The sequence below is a fragment of the Canis aureus genome, chromosome 5 (genome assembly GCF_053574225.1).
Source record: "Canis aureus isolate CA01 chromosome 5, VMU_Caureus_v.1.0, whole genome shotgun sequence".
Lineage (NCBI taxonomy): Eukaryota > Metazoa > Chordata > Mammalia > Carnivora > Canidae > Canis > Canis aureus.
Window position 1 is genome coordinate 5,593,559 of NC_135615.1, and position 16,274 is coordinate 5,609,832.

The window sequence follows — 16,274 nt, forward strand, 5'->3', positions numbered from 1 at the left end:
TTTTCTAAGATTCTATTTATTTATTTATGAGACACACACAAACACACTCACACACACACACACACAGAGGCAGAGACACATGCAGAGGAGGAGCAGGCTCCATGCAGGGAGCCCCATGTGGGACTCAATCCGGGGACTACAGGATCATGCCCTGGGCCCAGGGCAGGCACCAAACCACTGAGCCACCCAGGGATCCCCCTCGTAGTCATTCTTAATGAAGGCAACACACTACCAATTTGTAATTACAAATCACCACAAATTATTAGTAAAGTAATTCATTCTCAAAATCTCAGTGAAGGGTTGAGATTACAAGAGAAAGTCAGCATTCAAGATCAAATTATTACTCAAAGTTTGGGGAATTTTAAACATATTGAAAAATATTAGCAGGGACTCAGACATTAGTATACCAATATTCATAGCAGCATTACCAACAATAGCTAAGAGGTAGAAAAACCCAAATGATCACTGACAGATAAACAAAATGTGATATATATATATATAAAATACTGTTTTGCTTAGGCTATCACAATCCTTTTTATTAAAATCTTACTACAAAAATGATTAATTTATGCATTCAGTCAACTTTATCTATAAAGAGGAATTATACCAAGAGTAGTTAAATAGCAACCATATGAATATAATAAATATTTTTATGAGTGAGAATTTTCATATTATCCAAAATGTTCTTATACACTACTACTAGAGATATAAAAATTCCTTCTCCTTAGGACAGAAATTAAGAGACTGACTTACCGAACTTGAACTTAACAGGTCTTTCTGAAGCTGTTCAATTTGGCCTGCTTGCTCCTTGACTGTAACTTTTAACTCGGCATTTTCAACTTCAAGCCTAAAATGCATATTTTAAAATATTTATTCTCAGACACAAATTTTAAACATACCACATAATTTCTAAACAAACATCTAAAGGTCTTACATAAATTCTTAGAAATTTAAAAAGTAGATTTGGCAATTGTGCCATTTTTCTGGTTGTGTTTTGGGGTTAATGTACAAAATTTAAAGATCGTAAGCAAAAAAGAAAAAAAAAAGGATCGTAAGCAAAAATTATGCATTTCAAAATCCCACAAAGCTGATATTTTTACCCAGCTAAACAACGATGTATTTATCATAATGGATATATTTCTCATACTATACTACTTATCTGCTTTATAAATACTCAAGTTATTTTCTGTGCTGCTTTCACTTGTCCTGTTGCGGGACGCCTGGGTGGCTCAGTGGTTGAGAGCCTCCCTTTGGATCAGGGCACGATTCTGGAGTCCCAGAATTGAGTTCTGCATCAGGCTTCCTGTAGGGAGGCTGCTTCTCCCTCTACCTATGTCTCTGTCTCTCTCTGTGTCTCTCATGAATAAATAAAATCTTAAAATAAATTGCATACTTTTTTATGTCATCTCTGAACTTCTGAATGCACCTTACAACCTTTGTTTGTAACTCCTTTGCTTCTTGTCGCTAAAAAAGAAAAGAAATACTTTTAACTACTGACAATCTAGTATAAAACCACCATCATCTGTTTTTGTAAATACAATGTCACTGGACACAGCCACATTTTCCTCTACATACTGATTTAAGGCTTCCCCAGAATTATACTGCTACAATAGAGACCTATGACTTGCAAAGCCCAAAATATTTACAATCCCCTGACAGAAAAGCTTTCTGAGCACTCTTCTAGTATTAAAAAACAACATTCTAACGTTTTTAAATTATATTTTATCAGGTACACATACAAATTTACGTATTGTTCAAAGGCAGAAAGACAGGAAATTACCTTATGGTAAACTTTTCTAGTTTTCTATTCCAAGCACCACATCAATTATAATTTTAAATATTCACATTTACAAATCACCATGGGCATTCCAGTGATTATACAAGTTAACATGCTGCTTTCAGGGACACTCAGATATTTCAAGTAACAGCTTCTGAGGCAGGATCTCTGTAGGAACCAGAATGCCTGGATTTGAATTCCCAGCTCCCCTGGGCATTTGCTGTTTGACCTTGAAAAATTACTTCAAATTCTGTGTCTCAGTTTCTTCATGTGTAAAATGAAGTTAATAATAGTATCTACCTCACTGTGATAGTCGGAAGTTTAAATTAGGGAATATACATAAACTACTTAGAAGAGTATGTGGCACATACCAAATTCTAAGTGTCTGCAATTAGCATTATTATTGTTGTTGTGTTTTACGTTCTAATGATATTTGATATTTTAGGCAGACGGCAGGCCAATGAAAGTGGTCTCTTACACAAGTTATATTGAAATCATTCTTCATACCACTGAAAGCGGTAGCAAATGGGGAGCATAAGGCCCAGGATATAGCCTCAGGACTTCAAAACACTTTCACTACAGGTGCCTCAGTGGCTCAGTCAGTTAGGCATCTGCTGTGGGCTCAGATCATGATTTTGGGGTCCTGGGATTGAGACCCCAACATCAGGGTTCCTGCTCAGCAGGGAGTCTGCTTCTTCCTTTCTCTCTGCCCCTCCCCCTGCTTGTGCACTCATGTTCTCTCTCTCTCTCTCTCCCTCTCCCTCTCTCTCTCTCTCTCTCAAGTAAAATATTAAAAAAAGGGACGCCTGGGTGTCTCAGCGGTTATGTATCACTTGAACTGGGACTTGGCTCAGGCTTGATCCTGGAGTCCTGGGATCAAGTCCCACATCAGGCTTCCTGCATGGAGCCTGCTTCTCTCTCTGCCCGTGTCTCTGCCTCTCTTTCTGTCTCTTATGAGTAAATAAACAAAAGTTAATTTTTTTTAAATCTTCAAGAAAAAACTTTCAAAAGTTCCACTAGCCAATGGTACTTTCCTCCACTTATAATAATTTTAATTTACCTCCTCTCTATACTACTCAGTGAACAATGCTCATGGACTACAGTGCAAACAGTAACTCCTACACTGAGTGATACATAACTTACATGACCATCAGAGGCAAGGTAAAGCCACTGACGTGGAAATAATGGACTCTTGCTAAACCAATGTTCCCAAATCATTTTATGTTCATATTGTTCATCTTAGCAACTGTTTATGTTAGAGGGCTTTAGCAAGTACTCTGATGAGTAGAGATTAAGGCTCCGTGGTGTGGCATATCAGAAAAGCTGCCCTCAGGGGCACCCGCTGGCTCAGTTAAAAGAACATCCAACGGTTAACCTTCAGTTCCTGTTCAAGCCCCACAATAGATGTAATGATTATATAAAATAAATAAACTTAAAAAAAAACCTGTCCTCAGAGCTTTATAGTTGGTAAAGTGCTGGAACTCTGTAAATCTCAGTTCTGGTTGCATAATGAAGGCAGGCATATTTAGACTGTTTTGCCATAATCAGAAAAAAACAGCATCTGATTGAATACTTTGTCCGATCGGATTAAATGCTTTCAGTTTTACACTTAACTGCTTAAAATACATTTAGAATACAGCTTTGTTATGTCAATGTGTTTCAATCAGAAATTACTGCTATGGTATAAAGTACTTAATTTTATCCTAAAAACTGTTAAGATATTCTCAAATTTAGGCAAGGACAGGTACCATACACATAAAATATTTTCCCTCTTAGATACATTTGTACATAAGAAGACAGAATTATCGCTCATGAAAAAAAATAAAAACAATGTAAAATAAAGGACTAAACTGGTCTGCACAGACTAGATAATACATGTAAAATAAAGGACTAAACTGGTCTGCACAGACTAGATAATACGGGTGAAGAAAGTAAGTTCAGGGGGAGTTACAATAATCAGAGAAAGCCTCATGGAGAATGAGAGACAATGAGCCAGGACTCAATAGTGTAGGATTAGGCAAGAGGAAGGGAAACTAAAAAGACAGAAAGGGTAGAATGAGTAAATAAAAAAGGGTGAGAGATGGTAAAATCACCCCAATTAACTTAAAGGATAAAATCTGATGGCAGAGAAATACAGATGTCCACACAACTAAACCAATGTTCACAGCAGCATTATTAATGGCCACAAAGTGGAAATAACCCAAAGGTGCATTAAATGATGAATGAACAAGGGCGTTAGCCCACAATGGAGGACTGTCTGACCAGAAAAAGAAATGAAGCACTGACAGATGCTAGAACACAGGCGAACCCTGAAAACAGGAAGTGAAAGAAGCGAGTCGCAAAGGACCACACATGGTGTGACTCCCTTTATAGGAAACATTCACAATAGGCAACTCTATGGAGACAAGAAGTAGACTTCTGGTTGCCCGAGGTCAAGGGCAACAGCTAAGGGTTTTTTTTCAGGGTGACGAAAATGTTCTGATGGCAGTGATAGTTGCAAAACCCTATAAATATACTCAGCGACAACAACACATGTTAAATGGGTCAACTGTATGGTAGGTGTATTTATAGCTCAATAAAGCTTTTAAAAAGAGTCAATGGCAGGACCTAGATAATTTTCTTAATTCTCTCTTTTGGCTTTATATACATCATCTGAATATTTCCATGCATTTTAATATATAAATATTAAAAATATAAATATTTTATAATATTTATAAATAAATATATTAAAAATAAATATATAAAAGGAAAAGAAAATGAAGGAAATGCCTCAGTTCCACTAGTCGTAACCTTTCTTTACAAGTTTTCCTGAAATCAGTACAGAGTCTATATCCATCAATAAAAGTGAAGATGAGAAGTAAGACGATTTTCTGAAACATTCCGTTAAACCTTATCTTCTGATTTTATCTAGCTCGCCTCATCATGGTAATAGAGATCTCAGTAGAAAACATTGTTTTTAGGGCACCTGGGTGGCTCAGTTGGTTTAGGCGTCCAACTCATGATTTCAGCTCAGGTCATGATCTCATTGGTGGTGGGTTTAAGCTGGCATGGGGCTCTGTACTCAGCAGGGAATCTCCTGGAGATTCTTTCTCTCTCCCTGTGCCCCTCCCCCTACTCATGAGTGTGCATGGACATGCATTCTTTCTCTCTCTCTCAAATAAATAAATAAATAAATCGTTAAAAAAAATCGTATAGCAGGAGAAAAAAGTCCCTCAATTTCTGTGAATGGGTAAATGCTATAAGGAAAAACATAGAACACAGAGAGAGCAGAATGAAAAGTCAGAATTTAATAAATAAGTGCATGGTGAAGACACTAAAATTATGCTAAATTGAAATGAAAATACAAAAGAAAGTGGTCCATGGAAATTAGCATCCTAAAACATTTATATTATTTAACCAGCTACAGAGGAACTGTTGACATGTTATATGTAATACATATGTGACTTTCGATTTGATCCAATGTTTTTAAATCCTGTACCTCATCTTCTAAATTAATACGATAATGTGATAACTCCGGTGAAGCCTGTGACATACATTGCTTTTTTAGGGCATCAGCCAGTTCTTGTTGAAGTTCTCTCATAACTACCTAATAAGACCTTCTGTTACTGATTTTAGAAATCATATTATTATGTTAATAATATAATTCTAACGTATGTACTTTATCACCACATACATCAACTCACCTTTTATTCCTAGAATGTACACACTGCTAAGTGAATTCAGTTAAAGACACAAAAAGTGTTATCCCTCCTGCCTAGTCAGTATTATGTTACACAGATAATTATTTCAGCCCCACTCTCCATTCCTTGTTGATGAATTTGCAAAGCTTCCCAGCCTGCTGAAGTCTCAAAAAGAAATGGGTATTGTATAGGTGAGACTAGCAGTGGTAAATTCTACATTAATCAAATATTTTCTCTCTTTTTTATTAGAGGCTAAAATTAACTTCTAAGTTCTTCACATACTCAATCCTCTGCTCAAATCCTTCCAATAGGTTACTATCTCAGAACAAATGTGAAGTCATACTAATGGCCCTCAAGCCCCCTACATAACCTGGCTTCTGCCTCCCTCCTGGCCTCAGCTCCTAGAGATCCCTCCCCTGTTCATGCTCACTCCATTCCTGCTATACAAGAATCCTGCCATCCCTCCCTCAGTAGCCTGAAAATGGAGATCCAGTGCCAAATTAATAAATCACAAAGATACAATTCTATTGGAAAATTTTAAGCCCAAATGGTAGTTACCAATGGAGTTTTGAAATGAGCAAATTATTTGAAAAATGCTTAAATTATAAACCGTGGTGGGAAGATGAAATCAAATACAGCTTTGCTAAGTCACCAGTTATCCCAAATTATGATTTAGTGAAAAGTAGATGCCTTCAAAGAGTGAAAAGGTCACAAGAATAAATGATTTGAGACTAAACATTTAAATTTACATAAATAAAAATAAAAGTATGCTAACTGAAAATGCTTAAAAAGCTATCAAAAAAAAGTACTGAGATACAGCACCTACACTTCAGTTCATGTGACAAATCTGGAGTTAGTTGTCAAGGTAATCCACTTATTTGAACCTCAAGGTCAAAACACTCAGGTATGAGCATTTCCACTTATCTGTTCATCATGGTATTAAAACGTGGTGACAAGAATTAAAACTATTTTAGTAGTACTAACAATAAATTATTAATATCAGACTCCTTTCTTTAACAATGTATAACTTAACCTCTTGAAGTTTCTCATAGATGACGTGCATTTTTATTCAAATTAAAGCACCTTTCAGGTCTAATTTTTATTTGCTGGATACAAGTTATGAAGATTCAAAACTGACCCATAATCATTCAGGTCGTGATCTCGGGGTCATGAAGTGGAGCTCTGCACTGGGCATAGAGCCCACTTTGGATTCTCTCTCCCTCTCCATCTGCCCCACTCCCATTTAGGTGCAGGTGCACTATTTCTCTCCAAAAAAAAAAAAATAGTACTAATAAGCCATAACCAAACATTACTTTGAACTTTCTAATAGGAAGCTTGAAAAATATTTGTCTTTCTGAATACTTACTTCTCTTTCTTCTTTCTCATCTTCATATCTAAATGCTCTTTCCATTATCTGTTTACATTTATTGATTAACTCCTTATTTCTTTCTCGCAGTTGAAGAGCTCGTTTTTCACCTGCAACTCGAACCATTCTTACAATAACCTGAACCTGGTCTTTGAGATAAATTATAGTCTTTTCTTTACATTCCACTCTGCTGTAGGCATCATCTAGTTGCTCTCGGAGCAACATATTTTCACTTTGTAGTTGAGATAATTTCTCTTCTAAGGATTCATGCTTTCCCATGTATTCATTCACTTTACCTTGTTCGTTTTGAGATTTCTGCTCAATTTCCTTCTTCTGACCCTGTGTTTGTTTTGGGTTTCTTTGTAAATGTTCTAAAGCCAACGTCTTTTCTCTGAGAGCATCTCTTGTATACTGCAGCTCAATTTCTAGGGCATTAAGTTTACTTTCGACTTCAGAAAGTTGCTGAGAAAGCACCTCATTGTTATCTTTTAGGTTAGACATCTCAAAGTTCATTTTGTCCTGTAAATGACACCACTCATCTTTTGCTCTCTGGAAAGCAAGTTCTAGGTCTCTTTTTGATGCCTGACTTTGATCACGATCCTGTATAGCTGTAGCGACTCTAGCTCGGTATGATTGAAGTTTTGCTTCCAGTCTTTCTCTGTTTAGCTTTTCATCCTGCAATTTAGAGTTCAGCATGGTATTCTCAGTTGTCACAACATTCAGCTGCCCACTAGATTGGAATACTGTATTTGTTAATGTTACCTCATTCAGTTTTATGGCGTTTTGAAGACTGTCATTCTTTTCTTTTTCAGTTTCAGTGTCTTCACAATACCTCTTTTCCTGCTTCTGATTCCTTATTGTGTCTATTTCCAGTCTTAGCATGGCAAGTTCATCTTGCAACATGCGGTTTTCATGTAACAGACCTTTTTCTTTTTCATGAGGAGGAGAAACCTAAGTAAAACAAGAGTCTTTTAGCTGGAACTCAATAAAATGACATTATCATGATTTTCTCTGAAATCAAAGAATATCCTATGTTTATACAAGGAATGGGTTGCAGTTAAGTGGATATCCAACTGGAAAAACACAAAGTTGGATCCAAGCTCAAACTTTTATACAAGCATAAATTCCCCAAAGTTCAAAAGTTTAATTGAAAGCAATGAATGCATGAAAGGAAAAAGAAATCATGACAAAATCCTAAGAATCTCAGAATTGGAAAGGTCTTTCTCTGGTTTACAACAAACTCAGAAGGCTTGAAAGAAAAAAACTAATACATCTGACTACACTAAAATTGAGTTTATAGTCTCATGTCTAACACAGTCCACAGGAAAACCCTTAGCTCTGCATATATTTGGACAGATTCAATTTCCTAACCTCACTTTGTCCTGAGAATATTCCATACGTATTCGACTTTTCTAACATTTCTATACTCAGTTATAAGAATTTTATCTACTGATAACTAATAAATCTAGGCATTGTACTACAAACATGTCTGCACACATTAATTATCTCTTTTAGTTATCACAATTCAAAAATGGAGAGGTTAAAAATACTAAGTGAGCTGCAGGACATTCCCCAGGTCTTTGTACCCACTACCACTATTCTGGCACCAAACTGCAGCTACTTCTCTAGTGTGAATCTTAAATACAAAAGAAGCCTTGTATTTCAGGAGTGGCTGGGTGGCTCAGTCAGTTAAGCCTCTGCCTTCAGCTGAGGTCATGGTCCCCGGATCCTGAGAGCAAGTCCCGTGTCAGGCTCCCTGCTCCACAGAAAGCCTGCTTTTCTCTCTCCCTCTGCCTCCACTCCCCCTGCTTGTGCTCTGTCAAATGAATCCATAAAGTCTTTTAAAAAGAAAAAAAAGCCTTATATTTCAAAATACCAATACTAACTAAGGTAAAATTTATGTAGCTCCTAGAAAAATCATGAGATTATTTGTGGCTGCAACTAATTTTATTTCCTCTTCAGATGTTTAAAATGGCAATAAATGCAGAAGAGGGGAAAATACACTGAGCTATTTTACTAGGAACAAAAGACTTATCAATAAATTATCAGTAAGTATATATTACAGCATATGATTATTTCAAAAGCTCCTTGTAGGGATCCCTGGGTGGTGCAGCGGTTTGGCGCCTGCCTTTGGCCCAGGGCGCGATCCTCGAGACCCGGGATCGAAGCCCACATCGGGCTCCTGGTGCATGGAGCCTGCTTCTCCCTCTGCCTATGTCTCTGCCTCTCTCTCTCTGTGACTATCATAAATAAATAAAAAAATTAAAAAAAAAAAGCTCCTTGTAATGAAATCAGATACTACTTGGAGCAAATTGTTACTCATCTCAAAAGTAGGAGACTAACATCTGAAGTAAGGTCTTAAAACGGGCTACACTTTTCCTCCTGTTCATCAGTGGAAGTGTGAAACTAACCCCTCTATGAATATAGAGGTGGTGAAGGAATTGCCAAAAACTAAAACATATGTTGTTAGTAGCAAGAGTTTTGTGCTTATGGAAAGCTCATAAATTCCATACTATTTTCCAAAATAATAAAAACTTCTACTTCAGATAAGGGCATTATGAATGTCACTATTTGACACCTGCAGACAAATGCATTTAAATTAATGAATGGACTACAAACTTCACTCCTCCCTATATAGACCCGTATGTGTATGTATGTACATATGTATATATGTATATACATACACACACACTCACCCACAAATATATATGTATTCTTTTAAAATCCTCTGTACTTACCATAATGTACAGGGTTGGTTTTTAGAAATATACACATGCATGGAGAAAAATAATAATTCCAAAAAATAAAATATACATACGTACAAATACATACACACGTACTTCAAAATAACTAAAGAAAATACCTCAGAATTCATTTTAGTATGAGACATTTCTGACTCATTTCGTTTGCAAAGGTGATTGTTTAGAATCCCATCTTGGGTGGGGCGGGGGCAAGGTGAGGGAGGAGTAGGGATCCTCAAGCACCTGGCCCCACCAACTTACCTTGATAACTTTCAAATCATCCTGAACACCTACGAATTCGACCTGAGATTGATTGATGATTGATTTTTATTTACTTTTTTACTGGAGCTCGATTTGCCAACATATAGTATAACACCCAGTGCTCATCCCGTCAAGTGCCCCCCCCTCCCCTGGCAAGTGCCCGACCTGAGATTTTTTTTTAAAGATTTATTTATTTATTTATGATAGAGAGAGAAAGAGAGAGAGAGAGGCAGAGACACAGGAGGAGGGAGAAGCAGGCTCCATGCTGGGAGCCCCACGTGGGACTCGATCCCGGGACTCAGCCCTGGTCAGCCCTGGGTCAAAGGCAGGCGCCAAACCGCTGAGCCACCCAGGGATCCCCCCGAACTGAGATTTAAAGAGAGAACAGTCAGAACGCTACAGAGAGAAGGGTTTTCGCTCCTAACAAGGTAGGGAGGCGGAAAAAAATAAAAAAGAATCAAGTGGGGAGGGGCACCGGAGGAGCCGGGCTGAGGCCTGCAGCGGGGAAAGCCTCCCAGGCGGGTAAGCGCAGCCCTGGAGAAGCAGACAAGTGGGAGCTTTAAAATCCGCCCCGGATTCCTCCGGGATGGAAAGGCGCTCAGCTGGGAACTCCGCCAGGACGTGGGGGGTGGGGACCTCCAGTCTCCGGGGTCACTGACAGAGGAAGTGCGCAGGGTCGAGCGCCCCCCACACCGGCCCAGCTCCGTAAAGGGCTGGAGCGCGCTGCGCGGGGCCTCGGGGAGAAGCCGGTGTGTCGGGAGGGGCTCCGGGAGCCAGACTCCAGCAGCGCAGGCCCCGGACCCCAGGGGACACAGCCGGGATCCTGCTCTCCCCGGGACAGGCCGAGGCGGGGAGGGCCCAGGACAGCGAGGACACTCCTGCCCCTCCTGCCCCGGGAGCATCCAGGCCCCTGTGGACTGGGAGATGGGGGGAGTCACTGCAGGGGGCGCCCTCCAGGGCCAGGGAGACCTGGCCGCTGCCGGTGTGGTTGTCCCTCCTGGTGTCACCCGGTGCCTGGGAGAGGCGTGGCCGCCAGGGGACACGGGCCTCACGGGAGGTCAGGTCGGCTCCCCGTGACCCTGCACCCAGCAGGGGGCGGGGCAGCTCCCCAAGGTACACACACCTGAGAATCGGCACAGCCCGCCCCTCCCCCAGAAGACCAGCTGGAAGGACAGGGGAAGAGCAAGTTCCCCACCCAGCAGCGCTGGAAAGCTCCAGGGGAAGTCGAGGGATCTACAGTATATAGAACTAGAGGGTACCCCTCTTCCCCGCCCCCCCACCCATGTTCCAGTACAACTCATTTTTATATCAGACTGTAAGTTTCCAATTTTCTTTCTCTTTTCCCACCTTAACTACAATATTTTGCCACCTCTTCATTTTCAGGTTTCTTCCTTTTTGACTCATATTTTTACAATTACACGTCTTAGATAGATTTTCCACTTCTAGATTCCCTTCAACATACTCAACTTAATTTTGGGAGCTAGACGAGATATGTTTTGTGTGTGTGTGCTTTTTTTGTTTTCTCTACCTCATTTTGTTCTACAATGGCACAATACCTTCTAAAACAGGACGAGCATGCACCCAGAACCAAGTGGTATACCGTGCTGGTTCATTCTGTGAGACTATATTCTCTCTTCGTTCCCATTCTGCCCCCCTTTTTATCTCATTTATGTTTTGGGGAACAATGTTGGGTCTCTCTACAAGTATTTCTGGTTTATAGAAATTTGGGACTCAGTATCTTCTAACATACAGAACTTAATACACCCAGGACCAAGAGGATCACCCCCTAGGACCCCTCAGGTAGACTACATTCTCCCTCCACTACAACTTCATCACCACCACCATGTCCCAGTCCCCCCCAACATTTTATTTTTCTACTTCTTTTTTTCTTTTTCCCCTCTTTACCTTTGCTTTTTTTTCTCTTTTTTTCTTCCTTGGCATTCTTGGCCTTTTATTTTCTACTACTTTGTTTTAAAATTTGTTTTTCACTTTAGTGGTCATTTTGTGTTATTTTGTTCTTCTCTTCGTTTTCAATTTCATGTCATGGAACAGTCAGAATCATCGAAGGATAAGAAACCTTGGGTGGCTCAGTGGTTTAGTGCCTGCCTTCAGCTCAAGGCATGATCCTGGAGTCCCAGGATCAAGTGCCACATCAGGCTCCCTGCATGGAGCCTGCTTCTCCCTCTGCTTGTGTCTCTGCCCCTCTCTCGGTGTCTCTCATGAATACATAAATGAAATGTTTAAAAACAATCATCTAAGGTGAAATTGACTTAGATTGTGGTTGATATTCTTGACTCAGCCCGTTCATACAGCCACTCTGCAGTGAGCAAAATGACTAGAAGGAAGCTCTCACCACAAAAGAATCAGAAACAGTACTCTCTTCCACAGACTTATAGAATTTGAATTACAATTTGATGTCAGAAAGCCAATTCAAAAGCACAATTATAAAGCTAGTGGTGGCTCTGTAAAAAAGCAGAGAGTATTAAAGAAACTTCATGACTGCAGAATTTTGATCTACTTAGTCCAAAATTAAAAATTAATTAAATGAGATGCAATCCAAACTGAAGGTCCTAACAATGAGGGTTAATGAGTTAGAGGAAAGAGTGAGTGCCACAGAAGACAAGTTGATGGCAAAGAGGAAAGCTTAAGAGAAAACAGAAAAACAATTAAAAGACCATGAGGAAAGGTTAAGGGAAATAATCGAGAGCCTCAGAAGGAAAAAATATACGCATAATTGGGGTTCCACAGGAGGGCCAGAGGGCCAGAAAGGATATTTGAACAAATCATACCTGTGAACTTCCCTAATTTGGGGGAGGGAAAAAGGCATTCAGGTCCAGGAGATAGAGAGGTCCCCCACCAAGGGGAAGGGAAAAAAAGCAGAACTCGACATTTAATGGTGAAACAAGCAAATTCCAAAGAAAAAGAAAGTCCTTAAAACAGCAAGAAACAAGAGATTTCTAACTTATATGGGGAGAAATATTAGATTAACAGCAGACCTCTCCACAGAGATCTGGCAGGCCAGAAACAGCTGGCAGGAAATATTCAGGGTTCTACATGACAAGAACATGCAGCCAAGAATACTCTATCCAGTGAGCCTTTGGTTCAGAATAGGATAAAGAGCTTCTAAGATAGGCAGAAGCTGAAAGAATATGTGACCACCAAACCAGCTCTGCAAGTAATATTAATGGGGACCCTGTAAAAGAAAGAGGAAGCCCAAAGAAATAATCCACAAAAGCAGGGACTGAATAGACATTACAATGACAGTAAATTAACATCTTTCAATAGGTACTCTGAATGTGAATGGGCTAAATGATCCCATCAAAAAACGCAGGGTTTCAGACTGGATAAAAAAATCAAGACCCATCTATTTGCTGTCTACAAGAGACTCATTTTAGATATAAGGACACCTACAGCATGAAAATAAAAGGTTGGAGAACCATTTACCATTCACATGGTCTTCAAAAGAAAGCAGGGGTAGCCATCCTTATATCAGATAAATTAAAGTTTATCCCAAAGACTGCAGTTAAGAGATGAAGAGGGACACTATATCATACTTGAAGGGTCTATCCAACAAGAAGATCTAACAATCATGAATATTTATGCTTCTAATGTGGGAGCTTCCAAGTCTATCAATGAATTAATAACCAAAGTAGGGGCATACTTAGATAATAATACACTAGTAGTAGGAGACTTAAACACGGCACGTTCTGCAAATGACAGATCTTCTAAGCACAACATCTCCAAAGAAACAAGAGCTTTAAATGATACACTACACCACATGGATTTCACAGATATTTACAGAACTTTACATCCAAAAGCAACTGAATACATAGTCTTCTCATGGAACTTTCTCAGAATAGGCCACCCGATACCAAAACATTGGGACTGTCCCCTGCATATTTTCAGACCACAATGCTTTGAAACTAGAACTCAATCACAAGAAGAAATCTGGAAGAAACGCAAACACAGGGAGGAGAAAGACCATCCTGCTGAAAGATGAATGGGTCAACCAGAAAATTAGAGAAGAAATAAAAAGATTCATGGAAACTAATGAAAATGAAGATACAACCATTCAAAATCCTTGGGATACAGCCAAAGCAATCCTAAGCGGGAAATGCATTGCAATACAAGCATCCCTCAAAAGATTGGAAAAAAACTTCAAAGACACAAGCTAACCTTGCACCTAAAGGAATTGGAGAAAGAACAGTAAATAAAACCTACACCAAGCAGAACAGAGAGAGTGAAGATTTGAGCAGAACTCAATGAAATAGAGACCAGAAGAACTGTGGAACAGATCAACAAAACCAGAGGTTGGTTCTTTGAAAGGAAGAATAAGATACGTAAACCATTAGCCAGCCTTTTAAAAAACAAAGGAGAAAAGACTCTAATTAATAAAATCACGAATGAAAAAGGAGAGATCACCACCAATACCAAGGAAAACCTAACCAAAGAGATAAAGGATTTATACCCTAACAACTACAGAACACTTCTGAAAGAAATCCAGGAAGACACAAAGAGATGGAAAAATATTCCATGCTCATGGATTGGAAGAATTAATATTGTCAAAATGTCTATGCTAACCCAGGGCGATTTACATTCAATGCTTTCCTATCCATATACCATGGACTTTCTTCACTTTCTTCAGAAAGCTGGAATAAATAATCTTAAGATTTGTGTGGAATCAGAAAAAACCCCGAACAGCTAGGGGAATATTGAAAAAGAAAACCAGAGCTGGGGACATCACAATGCCGGATTCCAAGTTGTCTTACAAAGCTTTGATCATCAAGACAGTGTGGTACTGGCACAAAACCAGACAAATAGATCAATAGAACAGAAGAGAGAATCCAGAAATGGGCCCTCGAATCCATGGTCAAATTATATTTGACAAAGCAGCAAAGACTATCCACTGGAAAAAGGACGCTCTCTTCAATAAATGGTGCTGGGGGGGATTCCTGGGTGGCGCAGTGGTTTGGCGCCTGCCTTTGGCCCAGGGCATGATCCTGGAGACCCGGGATCGAATCCCACATCAGGCTCCCGGTGCGTGGAGCCTGCTTCTCCCTCTGCCTATGTCTTTGCCTCCCTCTCTCTCTCTCTGTGACTATCATAAATAAATAAAAAATAATAATAATAAAATAAATAAATAAAATAAATGGTGCTGGGAAAACTGGACAGCCACGTGCAGAAGAATGAGACTAGACCACTCTCTTGCACCACACGCAAAGATAAACTCAAAATGGAGGAAAGATCTAAACGTGAGACAGGAATCCATCAGAATCCTAGAGGAGGGATCCCTGGGTGGCGCAGTGGTTTGGCGCCTGCCTTTGGCCCAGGGCGCGATCCTGGAGACCCAGGATCGAATCCCACGTCGGGCTCCCGGTGCATGGAGCCTGCTTCTCCCTCTGCCTGTGTCTCTGCCTCATTCTCTCTCTCTCTCTCTGTGAGTATCACAAATAAATAAAAATTAAAAAAGAAAAAAAAAAGAATCCTAGAGGAGAACACAGGCAACAGCCTTTGTAAACTCGGCCACTGCAGCTTCTTGCAAGATAGATCTATGAAGGCAAAGGGAAACAATAGCAAAAATAAACCATTGGGACCTCATCAAGATAAAAATCTTCTGCACAGCAAAAGAAACAGTCAACAAAACTAAAAGATAACCTACAGAATGGGAGAAGTTATTTGCAAATGACCTATCAGGTAAAGGGCTAGTATCCAAGATCTATAAAGAACTTAGTACACTCAACAGCAAAGAAACAATCCAATCATGAAATGGGCAAAAGACATGAGCAGAAATTTCACCAAAAAAGACATACAAATGGCCAACGAGCACATGAGAAAACACTCCACATCACTTGCCATCAGGGAAATACAAATCAAAACCACAATGAGATACCATGTCACACCAGTGAGAATGGGGAAAATTAACAAGACAGGAAACAACAAATGTTGCAGAGGAGGTGGAGAAAGGGGAACCCTCTTGTACTGTTGGTGGGAATGTGAACTGGTGCAGCCACTATGGAAAACTGTGTGGAGGTTCCTCAAAGAGTTAAAAATAGAGCTACCCTATGACCCAGCAATAGCACCACTCGGGATTTACCCCAAAGATAGAGATGCAGTGAAAAACCGCGACACCTGCACCCCAATGTTTATAGCAGCATTTTCCAGAATAGCCAGACGGTGGATGCAGCCTGAGTATCCATCAAATGATGAATGGATATAGAAGATGTGGTCTATATATAAAATGGAATATTACTCAGTCCCTAGAAATGACAAATAACCAGCATTTGCTTCAATGTGCACGGAACTTCAATGTGCATGGAACAAACTAGGGGTGGTGGAAGGGGAGGAGGGCAGGGGGTGGGGGTGAATGGGTGACGGGCACTGAGGGGGGCACTTGACGGGATAAGCACTGGGTGTTAGTCTGTATGTTGGTAAATTGAACACCAATAAAA

General features: G+C 39.8%; 1 protein-coding gene across 10 annotated transcripts in view; it reads right to left on the bottom strand.

Annotated features, from left to right (window-relative positions):
- Window positions 1-16,274, bottom strand: part of LOC144313630 (ankyrin repeat domain-containing protein 26-like) — a 110,112-nt gene that overhangs the window by 66,249 nt on the left and 27,589 nt on the right. For 7 of the 10 annotated variants that reach the window (XM_077896675.1, XM_077896672.1, XM_077896674.1 and 4 more), the window contains exons 9-11: window positions 6,824-7,774; window positions 1,394-1,464; window positions 754-847 (exon numbers count right to left, since the gene is read on the bottom strand). In XM_077896675.1, coding sequence (XP_077752801.1) covers window positions 754-847; window positions 1,394-1,464; window positions 6,824-7,774 — 1,116 coding nt within the window. The remainder of the gene's footprint in view (window positions 1-753; window positions 848-1,393; window positions 1,465-6,823; window positions 7,775-16,274) is intronic. The other 3 variants (XM_077896676.1, XM_077896673.1, XM_077896668.1) reach the window with 1 other exon arrangement.